The sequence below is a fragment of the Acipenser ruthenus genome, unplaced genomic scaffold, assembly GCF_902713425.1.
Source record: "Acipenser ruthenus unplaced genomic scaffold, fAciRut3.2 maternal haplotype, whole genome shotgun sequence".
Classification (NCBI taxonomy): Eukaryota; Metazoa; Chordata; class Actinopteri; order Acipenseriformes; family Acipenseridae; genus Acipenser; species Acipenser ruthenus.
This window is the reverse complement of record NW_026707909.1, coordinates 82,176-105,347: the sequence shown is the minus strand read 5'-3', so window position 1 is coordinate 105,347 and position 23,172 is coordinate 82,176. Positions and strand designations below refer to the sequence as shown.

At 39.6% G+C, this 23,172-nt stretch overlaps 3 protein-coding genes across 7 annotated transcripts in view; 1 reads left to right on the top strand and 2 right to left on the bottom strand.

The window, feature by feature from the left end:
* LOC117432534 (RNA binding protein fox-1 homolog 2-like) overlaps positions 1-2,252 on the bottom strand; it is a 42,139-nt gene extending 39,887 nt beyond the window's left edge. For 2 of the 5 annotated variants that reach the window (XR_009322704.1, XM_059019509.1), the window contains exon 1: positions 625-2,252. Coding sequence is in view for 4 of the 5 variants with exons in the window: in XM_059019509.1 (XP_058875492.1) it covers positions 625-876 (252 nt within the window). In the remaining variant the exon portion in view is untranslated. The remainder of the gene's footprint in view (positions 1-624) is intronic. The other 3 variants (XM_059019508.1, XM_059019511.1, XM_059019510.1) reach the window with 2 other exon arrangements.
* Positions 2,253-4,755: 2,503 nt separating this feature from the next.
* Positions 4,756-13,591, top strand: LOC131728516 (apolipoprotein L3-like). The gene is made up of 4 exons (XM_059019514.1): positions 4,756-4,862; positions 6,236-6,466; positions 9,883-10,001; positions 10,728-13,591. The coding sequence occupies exons 3-4, from the start codon at positions 9,931-9,933 to the stop codon at positions 11,602-11,604; spliced, it is 948 nt and encodes a 315-aa protein (XP_058875497.1). The 5' UTR covers positions 4,756-4,862; positions 6,236-6,466; positions 9,883-9,930; the 3' UTR covers positions 11,605-13,591.
* Positions 13,592-18,636: 5,045 nt separating this feature from the next.
* On the bottom strand, positions 18,637-22,097 carry LOC131696695 (uncharacterized). The gene is made up of 4 exons (XM_059019517.1): positions 21,916-22,097; positions 20,646-20,770; positions 20,328-20,432; positions 18,637-19,808 (listed from the first exon to the last, which is right to left on the bottom strand). Exons 2-4 carry the CDS (start codon positions 20,714-20,716, stop codon positions 19,109-19,111), a joined length of 876 nt encoding a protein of 291 aa, XP_058875500.1. The 5' UTR covers positions 20,717-20,770; positions 21,916-22,097; the 3' UTR covers positions 18,637-19,108.
* Between the last annotated feature and the right edge of the window lie 1,075 nt (positions 22,098-23,172).

Here is a 23,172-nt window from a genome sequence, read left to right as displayed (position 1 = left end):
CTGTATACCATAATTTATTTATATATATATATATAATGTTAAAATATAGTATTTAAACAAAGAACCCACGCAGATGTGGAAAATTAGTCTGAAATTTATCATTATTATGATTTTTTTTTTAATAGTTGAAAAATGTTTCTTTATCCCGTGCATAACAAATAAATAAATACCGCTCCGAGTCTCACATCCTGCCCATTGTGTTTGAACGCAGCGGATGTCGGTCTTTGTCCAGTTTCTCCTCGACATCCTCCCCACTTTTCCACTCAAAAATATCAATTTCTAGACACGCGTGATACAGTCACACCACGCGTTCTACCATTAATAATAATAATAATAATAATAATAATAATAATAATAATAATAATAATGTATTTGAAAAACGTACTGCAACTTTTCCATACGCGACCTTGTAATAATAATAATAATAATAATAATAATAATAATAATAATAATAATAATGGAAAAATATAACCCTTTGTTTACATAAAAATGTCGTCACCACCCGTACCAGTAATTTGATACCAATTTTTAATATAACATACACAAGTGGAATTTATTTAAGAACTTTACATTTAAAACAATGATATTTTTAAAATAATAATAATAATAAATATTGTATCTTACCAGTGAAATCTCTCCGGCAGCCAGTCCTCCGTCCATGCGAGGCCTCTTGCACTCCGCCGCGGCCGCGTTCATCGCACTGGCCGCCAAAGACGCCTCGGAGTCCGGATCTCCTCGCTTGATTCCCCGGGTGGAGCTCAAACCGCTCCCGGGCGACGATGATAAAGCTTGGGCCGGGTTATCAACGTCCCTTTCCCGGTCTAACATTACCCGAGCTCCCGGCATCATAATGTTGGAAACGACCTCGGCCGACATAATAATAATAATAATATTTTTTAAAAATATATATATATATATATATATATATATATGTACGTATGTATGTTTGCAAGCGAGAAAGGTACACACCCCACAGTCTAAATAAATAAATAAATTAATTAATAAATCGATGTGTATTTATTAAAATAAAAAGGCTGGGATAAGGTTACTGTTCTCAATGCTTATGGGATATAATGTGCAGAATATTATTGTTAGCGGCGCTGTTATTAATAATAATAATAATAATAATAATAATAATATTATTATGAAACAAAAGACAGCGTGTTTCTGAAAAACAACCACAAACAAAAACCAGCGGGCGGGGAAAAAAAAACACAAATAAATATAAAATATATCTGAATTCAATGCTATACTACCAGCGGGTGTGAACTACACACAATTCCGTTCAAAAGAAACGCAGGAAAACTAAAAAAAACACGCGTGGAATTTGCAATCCTGCAGCAGAAGTAATGGAGGTGTGGGGAAACAATGGAATAGCCAATGGATAGATTATAACAAAATATATCGGGTTATAAATATGGTGATGATTTCAATGTGCGAAGATCAATGTCCAGCCTGCGCGACACGAATGATGAAACCGGTCCTGTGGTTTTATTTTATATATCTATATAAAGAGAGTCCACAGCGGCGTCGCTTGTTTATTTAAACATGTCCTTTTAAAAAAAAGAAAATCGATTTTCCCGTCTTGTCTTCTTGTGGCTGGATTCACATCGACTCCTGGTTTTAATTAAATCACCTCCGACAGAAAAAAAACAAAGGCAGTCGTTCGTTCTCGTTCCTTCTCTCTCTCTCTCTCTCCCCCTCTCTTTCTTCGTGGGGGGAAAAATATATCTATTTATATATATTTCACCGCTTGCTGTAAACCGTTGGCCGGTGGATGGCTAATTATTTATTTAACCGGCGATATACACCCTTTTTTTCTATCCTGTTTTGTATTCAACGCTATAATCCGATTTTTTGCTGCAGTAATATTATTATTATTATTATTATTATTATTAGCGGTCTGATTGGAGCATGTAGGAGATTGTCCAAAGAAAGCGTCTCTTATACTCCGCTCGACCTTCGACTCATATAGTCTTTTTTTGAGCACTAAAATGTAAATAACGTTCCTTAATTTCACGGCGCTGCTTTTTAATCCCGAACCACCCTCGTTTATCTTTCTTTCTCTCTCTCTCTCTCTCTCTCTCTCTCTCGATTCCTCGCCGAGGCTGATGACGAGGATTCGGCTAGACTTCGGGAATCTCCGGCAAGTGGAAAAGCCGAGGGGAATGAAAAAGAAAGAAATTAGCCCGGATCTGACGAAGGATTCTTCAATGCGGGCTCCGCTCTGTTGTTACGCAAGAATCAGGGATCAGAGAGGAGAGGAAATGGGATTGAGTGTGGCCAAGCGCGACCCCTGGCGGTCATTCATAGAAGTGCGACTCGAGTTTTTATTTTTTAATCAAATAAAGGACATTTCGTGAAAGACAGACCTTTTTTTATTTATTATATTATATGTTTGTAGTATAGAGAGGTCCGTAGGATAGAGAACCCTACCAAATATTATTATTTATTTCTTAGCAGACGCCCTTATCCAGGGCGACTTACAATTGTTACAAGATATCACATTATTTTTTTACATACAATTACATTATTTTTTACACATTATTTTTACATACAGTTACCCATTTATACAGTCGGGTTTTTAGTAGAGCAATCTAGGTAAAGTACCTTGCTCAAGGGTACAGAAGCAGTGTCCCCCACCTGGGATTGAACCCACGACCCTCTGGTCAAGAGTCCAGAGCCCTAACCACTACTCCACACTGCTGCCCTATAAGGCAGAAGGCAACTTTGCTAGTACTGTAATACGGTATAGTTAGAAAAAAAGGTGTTTTAGTGACCCCCTAGTGGCGAATAATAACATTATCCGCTTTAAAAATCCCTTGATTGTAATACACGGTTGTCGAGCGACCTCTGGCGGTTATGTAAAAAAATAGCACCTCTTCTGCTTAAAACGTGAATTGCCGAACAAAGGCGGAAAAGAACGAAGAGTGGAGTGTGGAACAATAGGATTCGGAATTCCAAACTCGGAAGCACTCGTGGACCCCTGGACTAATTGTCAGTGCTTATTTTATGAAAAAATGTCATACTATGTTTTCCTTTTAAATGCGTGCTGACTAAGAATTTAGCATTTTTTTCTAGCCACGCATAATTAAATAAAGCTTCTTTACAATTCTGCGCTGAGAGAGCGCCAGTCCGCTGCTAGGGACGTTCCCGCTCGTTTTTTGGTAGAAGACAGTATATAGTTGATAGCTACCAGGTGACCAGGTGAGTTTTTATCGCGATACGGGGGCTGTGTGTCCCAACCGAACCAGCCTCACGCGCTCTGCGTCACAGGGAAGAGACAGGAGAGTTCTTTTCAACCACGTGTGTCAGAAACACGGAATATTTAGTGACTGTTCTTTCTCTCTTTCTTTCTATTTCTTTCTTTCTAAACTGTACGACTCTTGTCTTTATGCAAACAAAGTAATACGATGCAGGAGGCGGCGTGGTTCAGCGGTTAAAGTTTAGGGCTTGTAACCAGAAGGACACCGCTTCAAATCCCAAGCTGTAGGATTCACTGACTGACTCACTGTGTGTGACCCTGAGCAAGTCGCTTCACCTCCTTGTGCTCCGTCCTGCGGATGAGATGTTAAATGAACGTCCTATTGTACATGTATCTGCATATAATGCACAGTTCACAGCCTATCTCTGTAAAGCCCTTTGTGGTCCACTATAAAAGGCGCTATATATAACATTTCTGCAAAAATCCTGAACACCGACTCTCTGATGACCAGCGACCGGTAGACGCTGCTGAGGAGACCGATGTTAATTAGCTAATTAGTCATTTAGAATGCTACTTTTAGAAGTAAATGATATTCTAAAGTTTGGACTGGAAGCCTTTCTCTGTGTCTTCAAATTATGAAAGACTTTTAGTGGAAACGTTTGCCGTTGAATTTACACTGAAGACGCTGAGAGAGACTTCTAGTGGAAACGTTTGCCGTTGAATTTACACTGAAGACGCTGAGAGAGACTTCTAGTGGAAACGTTTGCCGTTGAATTTACACTGAAGACGCTGAGAGAGACTTCTAGTGGAAACGTTTGCCGTTGAATTTACACTGAAGACGCTGAGAGAGACTTCTAGCGGAAACGTTTGCCATTGAATTTACACTGAAGACGCTGAGAGAGACTTCTAGTGGAAACGTTTGCCATTGAATTTACACTGAAGACGCTGAGAAAGACTTCTAGTGGAAACGTTTGCCATTTAATTTACACTGAAGACACAGAGAGAGACTTCTAGTGGAAACGTTTGCCATTGAATTTACACTGAAGACGCTGAGAGAGACTTCTAGTGGAAACGTTTGCCATTGAATTTACACTGAAGACGCTGAGAAAGACTTCTAGTGGAAACGTTTGCAATTGAATTTACACTGAAGACGCTGAGAGAGACTTCTAGCTGAAACGTTTGCCATTTAAGTTATTATTTCTAAACGCAGCATTATTGCGTATTTCACGGTTCTGCATGTTTTTTGTACACTTTTCATGGTTTAAACTCCTTCCTGTTTGTGCCCGTGTTCTTCTGTACATTAACTTGGTGGTTTTTCTGCAGTGTTGATGAAACTGAAAGACACCGCTGACGGTACGTGACTCTTTAGAGGTACGCCTGAACTTTTCATACTTCGTGGTTTGCCGCACGCTATAGCTTAAAGTCACAACAGCAGCGTGTGGTTTTCTATCTTATATTTTCTCCGTGTGAAACATCAGCATTGACACGATTAATACCTTTATAAGTGCCTGAATTCAACCAGAAAGACCTCCCCCCCCCCCCCCCCTCCCCTTCCACACGATCATATAAAGGACTCTACATTAAGAGAGGTCGGTGCTTTTCAGAAGACTCAGGAGAAAGGGCAGCGACTCGAGACTTCTTCAGCACCGCGCAAAAGGTAAAGTCTGATGGCATTACAGCTGTTTTAATGAAGCTGCATTCTCATCTTGGTTTCCATTGCCCGACAGCACAGCTCTCCGCTTTACTCAGACAGCCTCAATCTGATCACGACATGACAAGCAAAGCAAAGATGTTTCAATTGGATTGATTTCAGCGAACCATTCCCCAATTGAACCTGGTTTTGCGCAATTTCACAACAAAGGCAGCGTAAACTATGTAGCTATGCATTTAATACGGACACTAATTAATTTGCTCTTAATTGATTTTGAGGCTGGGGATCTCGCTTAAAAGACGCGCCTTTTTTAAGATAGCTTTTCCTGATGTATTTTAACTCTTTGAACTGATATTATTGTTTCATGTACCTTTGTAATAATAAAGTTTATTATTATTGTGTTGTTGTTCTTGTACAGTGCGTTGAGTCTGAGAAAAGCGCTCTAGAAATAAAATGTATTATTATTATTATTATTATTATTATTATTATTATTATTATTATTATTATTATTATTATTATTATTATTATTATTATTATTATTGCCTCTGGTTATACACACGGAGTTTTTTCTTTTTGTTTTGTAATATATGGACGCGAGTCTTACGTTTCGCGGGAGAGTTGCATATCGGTGGAGAGCAGGGAGATGCAGGCAGAGTAGTTATTAAGTGCCTATCTATGGCGCACAGGATCCCTCTAATGCTCGAAGGGTATTCAGAGCTTCTTTTGTTTTTTTTAATTGAAAGATAAAGTCCGCTATAATACCAGTGGCGCTGGAACAATTTGGGGGTGCTGAAAGCCATTGAACAACACTGTAACCCCTGTATATGATGGAAGCCATGCAAAGCTGCCGCACACCCGGCACCCCTAACTCCAGCGCCCCTTTATAATACTGTCGAGCTTTGGGTTGGGGGGGGGGGGGGGGTATGGTTTCTATTGCCAGTGACTCGCCAATTCGTGACAGGTAGGACTACAGTAGATGAACGTCGAAGACTGTTTACTTCCATGTTTGTTTTACTCGAGCGGGCAGTTGGCTTTTGGTTAGCGAAGGCGAATGTCCAGCCTGACCGCTGGAAGGCTTTCTTATGGGTAGTTTGGTTTAAAATCTTTATTGTGCCCTTTTTGTGCCCTGTTTGATTTGTGTTTAATTCATAAACGGGCTCAAACAGCTTAGACCGCAGCTCCCCAGCCTCCGAGTCTCGTTCCTGACGCGATCATATTGTATTACTTGTATTGTAACACTTGAAATGTATTTGCTTACGATTGTAAGTCGCCCTGGATAAGGGCGTCTGCTAAGAAATAAATAATAATAATAATAATAATAATAATAATAATAATAATAATAATAATAATAATAATCATGTCACATCTGTATCTTTCAGAACCCGCTACTTGCTCTTCAAGAAAAATGTGAAGGGGTCGCGCGCAAGGTATTCCTCGTTGCTGTAAACGTGATATAACACCGCCTGTATTGGAACCTTATTCGACCTGCATTTGGTGCCACAGAACCTTTCTGAAAGAGAGCAGAACAGAAGGAGCGAAACAGCAAGCTGAGAAAAGAGAGCGCTACGGACTACAGACATGGGCGCGGAAAACAGCAAACCCGGTCAACGGTAATGACTATTATTATTATTATTATTATTATTATTATTATTATTATTATTATTATTATTACTATTATTATTATTATTATTATTATTATTATTATTATTATTATTATTATTAGTCTTATTTTGCTGCTCCAGATTAATACGAAACCGGTGACTCCCGCAGATCAGTCAGTCGCGATTCATTATCTATGTACGAGCACGCATGAATGAGCAACCCGATCTCACAGCAAAACGTTATCATGGTAACGTTTCCACTAGGCTCTCAAACGTTACTTACATAACGTATTTCAGCGTTTTTGCTGCATTAACCACAATGCTTTGCAGGTGAAATTGTGATGTTTTCAAAACATATATTCCAATTGTTGCATTTATACCTTGATGTTTTCAAAACGTATATGTGGGATCGAGTCAGAAGTTAAGTTATATTTCAAGGTTTTAAAACGAAATTTTCCACAATACTTTTCAACGTGCGGTCCTTGCCTATTGGCTGAGCGCCGCAGAGCAAGCAGCTGGCGGCACATTCAGATTTCACTAGGCAGAAACACGGAGCACTTACCTTATATGTGTTTAATTATTATTATTTATTTCTTAGCAGAAGCCCTTATCCAGGGCGACTTACAATTGTTACAAGATATCACATTATTTTTACATACGATTCCCCATTTATACAGTTGGGTTTTTACTGGAGCAATCTAGGTAAAGTGCCTTGCTCAAGCACCCGATACGCATGCCAGCGTCAGTGACACACTGTCGCTGGAGGTGAAAAGCGCTATATAGTATTTTAAGACAAATTGGCACTGTCTTTAAAGTATTAAGTTTGAAGACAAATGCCTCCAAAAAGCTCATCGTCTTCCTCGTCTGCTTTGGATGCTCAATACCAAATATATAATATAAAGAAAAAACAGACAGCCCCCAAAGCAAGAGACGCATCCAGATTCAAATCATCAGTTAGCATGGACTGGCCATCTATTACGACGGTCACTCTCTCGTATGACAAAGGAGATCCCTCTGTACAGTTATGTAAAACAAATCACAGGGGTTGGGAGGGCTGGGTCCTGAAATATATATTTTTTAAATTCAGAAACCCATACATGTCAAAAAAATAATAATAATACAGTACAAAACAACAAAAAAAAAACACTATGGACTTGGAGGTCATTCAAAATGTTTCTGATAGGATAATTGCACTGGCTGAATATACATAAGAGCTATTACAAATGCACATGGGGTGGAAGGAAAGGCCACTTATGTTTTCGTAATATCAGAAAAAATATTCTGAAACATTTACAAACTTTTGTTTTGATCAAGTAGTAATATATAGTACATGCAAAAGGTATACAAATTGGAATATACGTTTTGAAAACATCACAATTTCACCTGCAAAGCATTGTGGTTAATGCAGCAAAAACGCTGAAACGTTAGTGAAAACGTTACCATGAAACGTTTTGCTGTGAGAACAGGTTGCAACGAGAAAACCCATCGCCGCACCTAGTGGAAACGTTTGCCGTTTAATTTACACTGAAGACGCTGACAAATAATTGTAGAAACGTTGGTCATCTCTAAACTGGGCGCTATTACGTGTTTCACAGTTCTGTCTGGTTTTGTTCTCTCACTGGTTCAATGTGACGGTTTTGATACAACAGTCCTCACAGCGACGCAGTGGTTACAATGGTACTCAAACTTCTTCCAGTTTATGTCCGTGTTCTTCTGTTCATTTATTTATTTTCGTTGCGTTTATTTTCAACGCATTTTCTAAGTTCAAGCTGTTCCTTGTTTAGTTGTTTCCGTTAAATAGATGGCGAAACAAAGCACCTCTATATAAATACATTAATGCATGCAGTGTTGATGAAACTGAAAGACGCTGCTGATGGTACGTGACTTTTTAGAAGTACGCCTGAGGTTTTCATACTGTGTGGTTTGCTGCACGCTATAGCTTAAACTCAGAAAAGCAGCGTGTGGTTTTCTAGTTTATATTTTCAGTTTGAAACCTCAGCATTGACACGATTAAGGTCAAGTGCCTGATGGAAAAAAAATTATAACAAGCAAACCATGTAGCTATGAATTTAATACGGAGACTATTTAACTTGCTCTTAATTTAGGAATTGTAATAAACGGATATTGATGTAAGTGTTAGGGTTAGGGTTGGGATTTTTTTTTAAGAAAATGCATTCGCTTGTTTTTAAGACAACCATTTTTTTTTTCAAGGGGTGGTGACCTCTTGAGGTCAAATAAGTAAAAATCCAAATAAATAAATCAAATAGTAAAAACAAACAAACAAACAAACAAAACTACATAAATACCTAACCTATTAAATAAATACATACAAAATTGTAAAAAAAAATAAATAAATAGTGAATAAATAAAATAGAAAAAAAAAGTATCATTATTATTAATTTCTTAGCAGACGCCCTTATCCAGGGCGACTTACAATTGTTACAAGATTTCACATTATACATTATTTCACATTATACAGATATCACATTATTTTTACATACAATTCCCCATTTATACAGTTGGGTTTTTACTGGAGCAATCTAGGTAAAGTACCTTGCTCAAGGGTACAGCAGCAGTGTCCCCCCACCTGGGATTGAACCCACGACCCTCTGGTCAAGAGTCCAGAGCCCTAACCACTACTCCACACTGCTAAGAAATAAATAATAATAATAATAGAAAAAAAAACACCGAAAAAAAAAACCATGCATAAATAGATAAATAAATCACTGTGGGGTCACAATTTTGTTTTATTGTATGTTGTGTGGCAGAATTCAAACCACGCTGCAATGCAAAGTGGAATCTTCCCACAAGGTCTGCAGAGGTCCAGCTCCGGTGAAAACGTAGAACGTTTTTGCTGTGAGATCAGGTTGCAAGCATTAGCTGATAATGACCTGCTACACCTGCTGGTAGGCTCAGTAGGTACCTACTGCCTCATTAAAATCGGACTGAAATACTGATAACGTTCATTCAATAACATACCGATCGGGTGCTCACGCACTGAATGCACGCCTGCCACAGGGCTCCGCAGGATAACAAACAGACCGTACCTGAATTTTCCACAAATTAAAGGTTTGCTGACATAAAGGGGTTTAACAGTAGAGTTTGGAGCAAACTACAGGAGAAAATCTGTCCTGGGAGCTGTCTGGGTGTTTAAAAAACGGGAGAGTCCTAGCAAATAAGCGAGAGTTGACAGGTCTGCATTAATGTGTATTGTTCCTAAAATTAACAAGTGGTATGAAACGGGAGGGGGGGGGGGGGGGGGGGGGGGGGGGGGGGCAACTGCCTCCCACCCCCAAATGGCGCCCCTGAATAAGAAGTGCTCTGAATGATTGCAGACAGCATGAAAAGAGGCCGGTCTAAAGAGACAGAAAGAGAGATTTGAAGCTCTATACTCTAATAACTGACTTGTTTTAATTCTGTTGCAGAGGAGAAACAGAGATAATTGAGGAACTAGTGATTCAGTAGAGAGAGACATGGACACGACTACAAGGAGAAGAAGAAATAGTATAGAGGAACCACCTTATCTGTCAGAAGACCATGACAGGTAATCTCAGTTCTTGTTTCTTCACTGTGCAGAGGCATGCATGCTCCAGTTTAATAACATACCTGATGACTCCAGTCCAGGTTCACCAGCAGCACCAGCACCTGTGTTCAGTGTTTTTAATGAACAGTAACATGTCTCTGATGATGATTATTTACATGCGGGGGCTGGCAGAGGTGACACGTCACACTGTCACATGATGTGAGTGGAATGAGGAAGGCTGTCTGGCAGGTAGGATTCTCCAAACGAGCTTCTCAAAGCCAGGTAAAGGCAGATCTTAAAATCATAAGAAACTTGATATTGGAGGAGTGACAGAACCCAGAGCCACTGAGAATGACTGAAGCAAACCTGCCAGCGAATAGGAAAGAAGGGGAATGGAAAACTGCAATTTGTCTATCAATCAATCAGTCAGTATTTATATTATATAGCGCCTTTCATAGTGGACCACCATCACAAAGTGTTTTACAAGATAATGAGGAACAATGCAAAATACATGAAATACAGTGAAAACAATGCATAATACATTAAATACAGGGCATAGTACATTAAATACAGCCTTAAAAAAGCATTTGAAAAGCATGACAGCATGAATACATTTCAAGACAAAATCCTTTTACTTTAGTGATGTGTTTATTATGTCATGTCACAATGATATGCAAGAGAGAATATGCGAGGGTACCATTTTTAAAAACTGCAAACCATCCTAACATGATGAACCTGTCTCTGCAGAGAAAAGATTGAAGAGTTCAGCAGAGACTTCAAGACGATTGAGGAGTTCGTCCGGCTGTTTGAAGAGGAGGAGCAGGAGATAGAAGGACACCTCAGAGAACTCAGTGGAATCGCTGATGGACTGGACGAGGCCCACAGGAAGGCAGCCATCGCTAAGACCGCAGGGAGTTCTATTAGTGCAGTTGGGGGTATCATGACCATTGCAGGGTTGGTTCTGGCTCCTTTTACATTTGGAGCCTCCACTGTACTGGCTGCTGCAGGGGTTGGTGCTGCTGTAGCTGGAGGAGCCACCAATGTTACCACAGAAATAGTAAAGGCTTCCAGTGATGGAGGAGATAACAAGAGAGTAGAGGAAATATTGGGTATAATTCAATCTAAAATGAGTGCACTTGGAGAATCAGTCAATAAGGCCTGCCTAACACTTTCTAAGTGGGATGAATATCATATAGAAAAGGTCAAGCTTATTTTAACAGCAGGTTATAAAGTTGGTTCTGCATGCCGTGCTGTCGGTAACATTGCTTCCATGGTAAAGACGTTTAAAATACTTAGAGCTAACCCCGCCCTCAAAGCACTGGCAAAGCAAGTGACTGCAGTAAGCAGCAGAGCTGCAAAGGGAATTAAAGGCATGAATGCTCTCAAAGGCGTGGTTGCCAAAGCCGCTCCTGTGGCACTCTCGAAAGGAGCCAGAATAGCTGGAGGTGTTGTTGCCGGAGTCTTTGTGGTTTGGGATGTCTATGACATCTCTATGAACTTAATTGACATTGATAACGGGTGTAAGACTGAAAGAGCGAAAGAGATTCGAGAGCTGGTGGAAAATGTAAAAGGAGATCTGAAAAATCTGGAAGGTGTCTATTCAAATATGAAGGGAGGTATGTGAGTCGGTCGGGTGGTAAACACGGCAGTCAGAGCTGTAGAGGTCCGTGCATTCCAAAGCGATCTTCCAGTCAAATCTGCATTTAATCCTGTACTTCAGAGTATTGTAATCTGCCAAGTGTTTAATCTGTAGTATTTTGTAATTAATCATATCCTGATGTAACTATCACTGTCACTGTTATCTGCTGTATTACTGAATTGTATTTTGTCACACTTGTACTTGCTTGAACCAAAGTCATTGTATTTATCTTGCTCTTATTGTATTATTACTTGTACCGTGATACTTGAAATGTATTTGCTTTCGATTGTAAGTCGCCCTGGATAAGGGCGTCTGCTAAGAAATAAATAAATAAATAATAATAATAATAATAATAATAATAATAATAATAATAATAATAATAATAATAATAATAATAATAATAATAATAAAAATCTGCTCACGCCCCAGCAGTGGAAAGCGGCTTTGCGGTTTAACCATTTTAAATTACAGTTAATAACACTGCACTGAACCATTGCGATTTCCAGTCTCATGATCTCAGGGACGCGACTTTCTGTCAGAGCTTGAAATATCCGTGATCTCTCGGGGCGGCGGCAGCCAAACCAACCAGCTCTGAATTGCATGTGCAAATCCTGTAGCTTTAATATTAGCTTGTTGAGAGCATTGATCACCCAGCGGCTATTCAGTGTAAAATGAACTAATTACAGCGCGCAGCATAAACAGCTAGGATATAATAGGATATATTTATTTTCCACTCCGGACGGACGGGACTCTTACAGTAGGGGTTGTGTTAACGCTATCGAGGTACATGAGTTCCAAAGAGATTTTACTGTAATAGTCTGCTGAATAAACACGTCTGGTAGAAATAATATTATTATTATTAATTTCTTAGCAGACGCCCTTATCCAGGGCGACTTACAATTGTTACAAGATATCACATTATTTTTACATACAATTCCCCATTTATACAGTTGGGTTTTTACTGGAGCAATCTAGGTAAAGTACCTTGCTCAAGGGTACAGCAGCAGTGTCCCCCACCTGGGATTGAACCCGCGATCCTCCGGTCAAGAGTCCAGAGCCCTGACCACTACTCCACACTGCTGCTGCTATACATACATTATATATATACACACACACACATATATCTTTTAATATATCGTCTCTTAAAATTCCAGAATATTGATTATGATGATGATGATGATCAGCTTCGTAAAGCACTTAAAGCGCTGTATATATAGTTTTAAAAAAACAAACAAAAACGTATATTTTAATTGTTGTTGAAGTTACTCCTAGTTTTTCAAGAATTTTATATCAATGTCTTCCTTAACAACAAAACAAAAAAGTTTATCTGTTGCTTTTATTTGTAGTTTTTCTGTGTTTTATTTATTTATTTATTTATGTATGTATGTATGTATTGTACTGTAATGCATATCCCGTCCCCTTATATACACGTATATATATTTAGTATAAAGTTGATGCTGTGAAACAGGCGCCATTTCGGCTCTCACAGAGTCGCACCGCGTTGCAAACAGCAGGGCAGCTGGAGCCAAAATGGCGGACACCGTGACGCATTTCAGAACCTCTCCTCGGTCGCCTAGCAACAAGGCGCTCAGAGGAACGACGTCATCAGCGGTCCAGCAGATTGAGAGTTCGAATGGCGGTTGGTTTATTTTTCCAGCAGTTAAAGAGAAGACGGGAGAGCGCGTTTACTTTACTGTGTAGAAACATTTATAACGAATACAACAAAACCAAACACATTTACACGTCAAAGAGTGTCTCTGGTCTTTGAATTGCGCGTTTACTAAAGATAATAATCCCACCGTTAGAGCGGTATTACACTCGCATGGTGCCCGTCGATCCCTGCTCGTCTCCCGCCTCTCTCAAGCAGGACTGTGTGTTTATTTAGTGTAACACTGAACACAGTGTAACGAGGCATCATTTATTGGATGGAAAGCGGCGGTCACAGTGTTGGTGTGTCCAGCCTTGAGCCAGAGTGACCGGGATGGACATGTAATCCGATCGCGTGCCCTGTGATAAGACCGGATTTCATTAATTTACATTTATATAGAAATAAAAATCATCTAAAAAAAAAAAAAAAAACAGCGATTAATTTTTCTTTAGAAAAAATGCATTCGTATTTTAAATGATGTATTTAACAGTTAATCATAATGTGATGTGATTTAATTATTTTTATTTTCATTTAAAAACAATATCTCTGCTTGACTGTCTCTTCTATTAGTTAATATGTCTCGTTGACTCTGTCTCTCTATCAGTTCATATGTCTCATTGACTGTCTCTTTATCAGTTCATATCTCTGCTTGACTCTATCTCTATATCAGTTCATATCTCTGCTCTATATCAGTTCATATCTCTGCTTGACTGTCTCTATATCAGTTCATATCTCTGCTTGACTCTGTCTCTCTATCAGTTCATATCTCTGCTTGACTCTGTCTCTCTATCAGTTCATATCTCTGCTTGACTGTCTCTATATCAGTTCATATCTCTGCTTGACTCTGTCTCTATATCAGTTCATATCTCTGCTTGACTCTGTCTCTCTATCAGTTCATATCTCTGCTTGACTGTCTCTATATCAGTTCATATCTCTGCTTGACTCTGTCTCTCTATCAGTTCATATCTCTGCTTGACTGTCTCTATATCAGTTCATATCTCTGCTTGACTCTGTCTCTATATCAGTTCATATCTCTGCTTGACTGTCTCTATATCAGTTCATATCTCTGCTTGACTCTGTCTCTATATCAGTTCATATCTCTGCTTGACTCTGTCTCTATATCAGTTCATATCTCTGCTTGACTGTCTCTATATCAGTTCATATCTCTGCTTGACTCTGTCTCTATATCAGTTCATATCTCTGCTTGACTGTCTCTATATCAGTTCATATCTCTGCTTGACTGTCTCTATATCAGTTCATATGTCTGCTTGACTCTGTCTCTATATCAGTTCATATCTCTGCTTGACTCTGTCTCTATATCAGTTCATCTCTGCTTGACTGTCTCTATATCAGTTAATATCTCTGCTTGACTCTGTCTCTATATCAGTTCATATCTCTGCTTGACTGTCTCTATATCAGTTAATATCTCTGCTTGACTCTGTCTCTATCAGTTCATATCTCTGCTTGACTCTGTCTCTCTATCAGTTCATATCTCTGCTTGACTCTGTCTCTATATCAGTTCATATCTCTGCTTGACTGTCTCTCTATCAGTTCATATCTCTGCTTGACTCTGTCTCTATATCAGTTCATATCTCTGCTTGACTCTGTCTCTATATCAGTTCATATCTCTGCTTGACTGTCTCTATATCAGTTCATATCTCTGCTTGACTGTCTCTATATCAGTTAATATCTCTGCTTGACTCTGTCTCTATATCAGTTCATATCTCTGCTTGACTGTCTCTATATCAGTTAATATCTCTGCTTGACTCTGTCTCTATATCAGTTCATATCTCTGCTTGACTCTGTCTCTATCAGTTCATATCTCTGCTTGACTCTGTCTCTCTATCAGTTCATATCTCTGCTTGACTCTGTCTCTATATCAGTTCATATCTCTGCTTGACTCTGTCTCTATATCAGTTCATCTCTGCTTGACTCTGTCTCTATATCAGTTCATATGTCTGCTTGACTCTGTCTCTATATCAGTTCATATCTCTGCTTGACTCTGTCTCTTTATCAGTTCATATCTCTGCTTGACTCTGTCTCTATATCAGTTCATATCTCTGCTTGACTGTCTCTATATCAGTTCATATCTCTGCTTGACTGTCTCTATATCAGTTAATATCTCTGCTTGACTCTGTCTCTATATCAGTTCATATCTCTGCTTGACTCTGTCTCTATCAGTTCATATCTCTGCTTGACTCTGTCTCTCTATCAGTTCATATCTCTGCTTGACTCTGTCTCTATATCAGTTCATATCTCTGCTTGACTGTCTCTATATCAGTTCATCTCTGCTTGACTCTGTCTCTATATCAGTTCATATGTCTGCTTGACTCTGTCTCTATATCAGTTCATATCTCTGCTTGACTCTGTCTCTTTATCAGTTCATATCTCTGCTTGACTCTGTCTCTATATCAGTTCATATCTCTGCTTGACTGTCTCTATATCAGTTCATATCTCTGCTTGACTCTGTCTCTTACCTACATGTATTTTAAAACAATGTACAGCTGTATACACGTGGTTACATTACAGAAAAAGATAATTATCAATATTTATAGACAGACCGAGAGAGAGCAAACCAATGATTTGCAATAAAGTGATGCGGATATCTATTACACTACAACAGCGATGCAGCTAAATACCTCTTTGTCTCGGAGATAATAATTAATTTGTCTTCGTTCTTTTTCGACTTCACTCGGGAACACAAGCTGCGATTTCTATCCTGCCCGCTAGAGGTCGCTCGGAGACCTCTTTTTAGACCGCGTTCTGTGCCGGTGTGAATCCATTCACAAGTTCAGACTGCAGTGCTCGTGCGCGTGCAGTAGAATGGCACGCAGCGGCCTCGTCTGTCACGAGAGATTGAAAACAGAAAGAACGCGCTCATATCAACATGAATTTATCAAAAAATAAAATCAGGGGACGAGATGTTAAAGACAATGACATTCTGTGCATTGTGTGAAATCTTAACAAATAAAATGCAGTGTTTACAGGACAGGCTAACACTCTGAATAGTGTATTATTATTATTATTTATTTCTTAGCAGACGTCATTATCCAGGGCGACTTACAGTCGTAAACAAAAACACATTTCAAGAATCACAGTGCAAGTATTAATACAATTAAGAGCAAGATAAATACAATGACTTTGGTTCTAGCAAGTACAAGAATATGACAAAATACAATTCAATAACGGAGCAGATAACAGTGTCAGTGATAGTTACATCAGGATATCATTAAATACAAAATACTACAGATTAAACACTTGGCAGATTACAGTATTCTGAAGTACAGGATTAAATGCAGTAAAATAGGGGGCAGATAAGAGCAAATAAAGTGCATTTAAGGAAGGGTGATAAAGTGTCCAGAGGGAAAAGAGGAGTTTCTACAGGTACTTTCTGAAGAGGTGAGTCTTGAAGAGGCGCTGGAATGTGGTCAGGGACTGACCACAGTGTACAACGAAATCAAGAACATAAAAGTATACACTTATTTACACACCATGTTCACATGTACAATACAATGTATTACAAATAGTGATTCGATCTCCAGAGAACCGAGGGGCTTTGTCTAAGTAGACAAGATATTGAGGCAACACAATTCTGTACATTTTACAAACCTTATTGCGATATATTATAAAGACATTTCAGAGGGCTGGGTCGCATCAATATCAGGGTCTAGGGCTGTATATTATAAAGACATTTCAGAGGGCTGGATCGCATCAATATCAGGGTCTAGTGCTGTATATTATAAAGACATTTCAGAGGGCTGGATCGCATCAATATCAGGGTCTAGCGCTGTATATTATAAAGACATTTCAGAGGGCTGGATCGCATCAATATCAGGGTCTAGCGCTGTGTATTATAAAGACATTTCAGAGGGCTGGATCACATCAATATCAGGGTCTAGTACTATATATTATAAAGACATTTCAGAGGGCTGGATCTCATCAATATCAGGGTCTAGCGCTGTATATTATAAAGACATTTCAGAGGGCTGGATCGCATCAATATCAGGGTCTAGCGCTGTATATTATAAAGACATTTCAGAGGGCTGGATCGCATCAATATCAGGGTCTAGCGCTGTATATTATAAAGACATTTCAGAGGGCTGGATCGCATCGATATCAGGGTCTAGCGCTGTAAATTATAAAGACATTTCAGAGGGCTGGATCGCATCAATATCAGGGTCTAGCGCTGTATATTATAAAGACATTTCAGAGGGCTGGATCTCCTCAATATCAGGGTCTAGCGCTGTATATTATAAAGACATTTCAGAGGGCTGGATCGCATCAATATCAGGGTCTAGCGCTGTATATTATAAAGACATTTTAGAGGGCTGGATCGCATCAATATCAGGGTCTAGCGCTATATATTATAAAGGCATTTCAGAGGGCTGGATCGCATCAATATCAGGGTCTAGCGCTATATATTATAAAGACATTTCAGAGGGCTGGATCACATCAATATCAGGGTCTAGCGCTATATATTATAAAGACATTTCAGAGGGCTGGATCGCATCAATATCAGGGTCTAGCGCTATATATTATAAAGGCATTTCAGAGGGCTGGATCGCATCGATATCAGGGTCTAGCGCTATATATTATAAAGACATTTCAGAGGGCTGGATCGCATCAATATCAGGGTCTAGCGCTGTATATTATAAAGACATTTCAGAGGGCTGGATCGCATCAATATCAGGGTCTAGCGCTGTATATTATAAAGACATTTCAGAGGGCTGGATCGCATCAATATCAGGGTCTAGCGCTGTATATTATAAAGACATTTCAGAGGGCTGGATCGCATCAATATCAGGGTCTAGCGCTATATATTATAAAGACATTTCAGAGGGCTGGATCGCATCGATATCAGGGTCTAGCGCTGTATATTATAAAGACATTTCAGAGGGCTGGATCGCATCAATATCAGGGTCTAGCGCTGTATATTATAAAGACATTTCAGAGGGCTGGATCGCATCAATATCAGGGTCTAGCGCTGTATATTATAAAGACATTTCAGAGGGCTGGATCGCATCAATATCAGGGTCTAGCGCTGTATATTATAAAGACATTTCAGAGGGCTGGATCGCATCAATATCAGGGTCTAGCGCTGTATATTATAAAGACATTTCAGAGGGCTGGATCGCATCAATATCAGGGTCTAGCGCTGTATATTATAAAGACATTTCAGAGGGCTGGATCGCATCAATATCAGGGTCTAGCGCTGTATATTATAAAGACATTTCAGAGGGCTGGATCGCAGTGATATCAGGGTCTAGCGCTGTATATTATAAAGACATTTCAGAGGGCTGGATCGCATCAATATCAGGGTCTAGCGCTGTATATTATAAAGACATTTCAGAGGGCTGGATCGCAGTGATATCAGGGTCTAGCGCTGTATATTATAAAGACATTTCAGAGGGCTGGATCGCATCAATATCAGGGTCTAGCGCTGTATATTATAAAGACATTTCGGAGGGCTGGATCGCATCGATATCAGGGTCTAGCGCTGTATATTATAAAGACATTACAGAGGGCTGGATCGCATCAATATCAGGGTCTAGCGCTGTATATTATAAAGACATTTCGGAGGGCTGGATCGCATCGATATCAGGGTCTAGCGCTGTATATTATAAAGACATTTCAGAGGGCTGGATCGCATCAGTATCACATTCTAGTGCTATATATTATAAGGCTCCTCACTGCTCTAGTCTGTATTACACACAGATTCTCTGCAATATGACCCACTGCACTTCACAGGAATCCAGTATTAACAATACATGCTTCCATTTCTATCACACAGAAATGATTCTACATCTCTGCATGAGATCCGATATCCCTGACTGACGGGTTTTACAGATCTCTAATAAGTGAAATATACACCTTCACGTGCGAGTAGGCTTTTGCCAGGTTTGCTAGATCTGATTCCCCATTTTCCACCCAATTGCAAATCTCTATTGCTCTTTTGTTGTTTTGCATTCTATAAAATTTGATGCTGTTTTTAATCCAGTCATAGTTATCCCAATCGACAAAGTATGTATCGAGATGTAGCACTTTGAGGGCTGGATTAGTTTCTATTGCCGTCAACACGCGAGTAGCTTCTGTCACATCAGAGGATGCAGTAGCAAGCACGGCCATATCTGCATAAAAACATCCCTTCCATTTAAAAAGTGCTTGGCAGACCTCATCGGCTGATGTACCAAGCGCAGTTATTTTATACTGACTTCTGTTTAATATTTTCAATAATCTGTTCTCGTCGATCTCAGGACTGGCAGACATGGCAAGTCCTGTGATTGCTCCAGCCACAGCAAGCCCTCCCAGAGCCAGCAGAGCGGAGGTTCTGAGTGTAAGAGGAGACAGCGCTAGCCCTGCGCACCCTGCGACAGCCAAAGCGAGCCCTTTCGCAATTGCAGCCTGTTCAGCCCTGTCTCTCTCCAGCAGTGTTTGAGCCATGTCTTTGAGTTCTCCGAGGTATTCCTCAATCAAGGGCTTCTCTTTTTCAAACAGCCGGGCAAACTCCTTCATGGGCTCGAGGATCTCAGCAATCATTTTACTGCAAAGACAAGGTCATAATCGTAACGTTGGGTTGGTTTCCAATGTGTTCAATATTATACTTGTGTATTCTCTCTTTCATACCATCGTATCATGTCACAATAAACACATTGTTAAAATGAAATGATTTTGTTTTGAAACGTGTCGACGCCATCGTGTTTCTCAGATGCTTTTGTGTTGCTGCATTGCTGTGTTTAAAACTGATCCCAGTTTTCGATTGCCTCAGTTCTTCATGGCCAGTTTACATTTCTGATAATACTGGAATATTGTAAAATCTGTCTGTAGCTGCTTTGAGCTGCTTGGAGCTCGTGTGGAGAATGAACAGCCTTCCTCGTCCATTCAAATCATGTGACAGTGTGACCTTTCAACTCCCACAGTACTCTACATGCACAGTTGAAAGGTCACACTGTCTCGTGACCATAAATTGGTGAGGAGGGACGTGTAGAAACACAATGAGAATTTCAATCTGCTTATTCTCTACTGTAAACCTGTGGGGGGGTGGTTAAATCGAAAAACAAACCTCTTCAGTTTCTCCCCCTCCTCCCTCATCTGTCTCTCCTCCATCACTCTCTTCAGTTCCTCCACCTCCCTCATCAGTCTCTCCAGTTGCTCCTCGCTGTTCTCTCTGTTGAGGTGAAACACGCGTGTAACTAATCATCATCACAGACGTGTTACTGTTCATTAGAAACCCTGAACACAGCTCCCAAGTGAAAGGGCAGCAGTTCCTGGGAGTGTCATTGAGGTGCTGGTGCTGCTGGTGAACCTGGACTGGAGTCATCAGGTGTGTTATTAAACTAGAGCACGCATGCCTCTGCACAGTGAAGAGACATGAGATTACCTGGAAGAGTCTCCTGACAGAGCAGGTGGGCCCAAATTTTTATTTTTTCTTCTCTTTGGATTCCCGTCCATGTCTCTCTCTCTCTCTCTCTTCTGAATCACTCGTTCCTCACTCAGCCGCTGTTTCTGCAACGAGAAACAAGTCAATTATTAGAGTATAGAGCTTCAAACGCCATTTTTTTCCTCTGACTCTCTCTCTCTTTCTTTGTCTTTCATTCCGAACGCTTCCTATTATCACAATTAGTCTGCTATTTATTTATTTATTTATTTATTTATTTATTTATTTTACATTTAATAATGAACAAATCCAAACACCATGTTGTAAAATAGCGCCTGTATGACTGTAATCCATTTTCACATAACCCAAGTGACGGTGCTGCTGTCCACAGAGCTGCGTGTTTGTAATCGATAAACAGGATCTGCTTCTCCACTAACTGTAATCGTCGTTGTATCTCCTTGTCCCTGCTGATAATATAGACTTTATACCGATAACGGGATACAGTTCTATGATACAAAGCTGTGCAGTTTTATCACACAGGGCGCGGCAGAGAGTTCAACGTTAATTAAAGAAACACAACTAAGCAGATCTTACATTAGCATTCACATAATGAGTTCTAAATTCCTTTAATGAAATTAGTTGTGTAACACAGTTCTATGGCATAAATAAGTATTTAATTCGCATGCAATAACTACTGTCTTTTCTTATTATGTCAAGCTTTACATTTGCCTGTAGTTTTAGAGAAAGTTAAAAGCTGTCGTTTCATTTTAAACGCGGATGTTAAGATTAGGATTGTGTAAATATCAACACGACGCTGTTGTGAGCGACTCCAGTGAGACGCGATGAAGATCCGATTTAATAAGAACGATTTACGAGGGTTCGGCTCTGAATTGCGGGCCGGGTTCAGTTAGAAAATCCGGGTCCGAGTTCGGTTCTTGTTTCAGACCCCGATAGAGATTCAGCAGAAACCAGACAGACTTTTTATAAACTAATAACCAACTCAATTGATGATGATGATTATTATTATTATTATTATTATTAATTACTATTATTAGTTTAGGCGCTACTACCAGTATTGTGAGTGAATACAAACATTTCCATATGGACTGTGAGACAAACAAGCCAAACCTGCTCGAATAACAAGAATGAAACGCTTCAGATAAACCGGAAGCAGCCGCGCTCAAAATAAACCATTGCCTGCATGAGAATAAGCAGCGTGACACGCGACGGGCGTTTTTCAGTTTTTGGAAATAATGTTTTTATTAAACTTTACCTTTCAAAGCGCTGAAGTCTCTCGAGTCTCTTTTCCCCCTCATGTCGCAGTTCTCTGTTCCAGTAGACTTTGCTCCGGTACACAGTACAGTTACCTGGGAGGGTTATGATACATTAGAAACCCATTCAGTCGCATCAGCCAATCAGCTTCCAGCTCCAGCGGGCTTCTGTCATCACAGTGGAAAATGATTCAGTCGCTTCAGCCAATCAGCTTCCAGGGAGCTGTAATCAGTCAGGTACAGCTTGCGTGTGTTTTATGAAGCAGCGCGGCGCTTCTCAGCGAGCGTGCGTGTAAATCGCTTACCGGTACCTACTCTAGAGCAGCTCTGTTTCATTCAAACTGAACTACAGGACAGGCAGGGAGCCAAGGCATTCACACAGGAGATTGCATATACAGTTTTACAAACAGGTGCTTTGACAGCTCATACCACAAATCAGAAATATATTCACAAACCTTTAATTATTATTATTATTATTATTATTATTATTATTATTATTATTATTATTATTATTATTATTATTATTATTATTTATTTCTTAGCAGACGCCCTTATCCAGGGCGACTTACAATTGTTACAAGATATCACATTATTTTTACATACAATTACCCATTTATACAGTTGGGTTTTTACTGGAGCAATCTAGGTAAAGTACCTTGCTCAAGGGTACAGCAGCAGTGTCCCCCCCACCTGGAATTGAACCCACGACCCTCTGGTCAAGAGTCCAGAGCCCTGACCACTACTCCACACTGCTGCCCCTAATGAATGTGTTCTTTTCTTATTAATAAACTTTAATATTCACTAAACCGTTAGGACGATGGTTTTTGGCTGCAGTTGTCTATTGTTTTCAATACAGGTGTATGTATCTTTTAATTCCTGTTGAAGTTGCTCATAGTTTTCTCAAGGATTTAATTTCAGTGGTTGCGAGTCTATCAGTCGCTTTTCTCTTTCCTATTGTGAATAGAATAGTTTCTGTGTGTATTTATGTATTTGTTTAGTTATGTGTGATAGTATTTATTTAGAACCTGTAGAACTCCTCTGTTTGTATCCTGGGACACTATCACCCTTCATGTAAATGTGCTTTATTTTGCTCTTATCTGCCCCCTATTTTACTGCATTTAATCCTGTACTTCAGAATACTGTAATCTGCCAAGTGTTTAACCTGTAGTACTTTGTATTTAATCACATCCTGATGTAACTATCACTATTTAATCATATCCTGATGTAACTATCACTATTATCTGCTGTATTATTGAATT

Coding starts and splice junctions, on each gene's coding strand:
- LOC131728516 (XM_059019514.1), top strand. CDS start 9,931: ATGGACACGACTACAAGGAGAAGAAGAAATAGTATAGAGGAACCACCT. Junction 10,002..10,727: donor CTGTCAGAAGACCATGACAG/GTAATCTCAGTT, acceptor CTGTCTCTGCAG/AGAAAAGATTGAAGAGTTCA.
- LOC131696695 (XM_059019517.1), bottom strand. CDS start 20,716: ATGGACGGGAATCCAAAGAGAAGAAAAAATAAAAATTTGGGCCCACCT. Junction 20,433..20,645: donor CTGTCAGGAGACTCTTCCAG/GTAATCTCATGT, acceptor TCACCTCAACAG/AGAGAACAGCGAGGAGCAAC. Junction 19,809..20,327: donor GAGGGGGAGAAACTGAAGAG/GTTTGTTTTTCG, acceptor TTGTCTTTGCAG/TAAAATGATTGCTGAGATCC.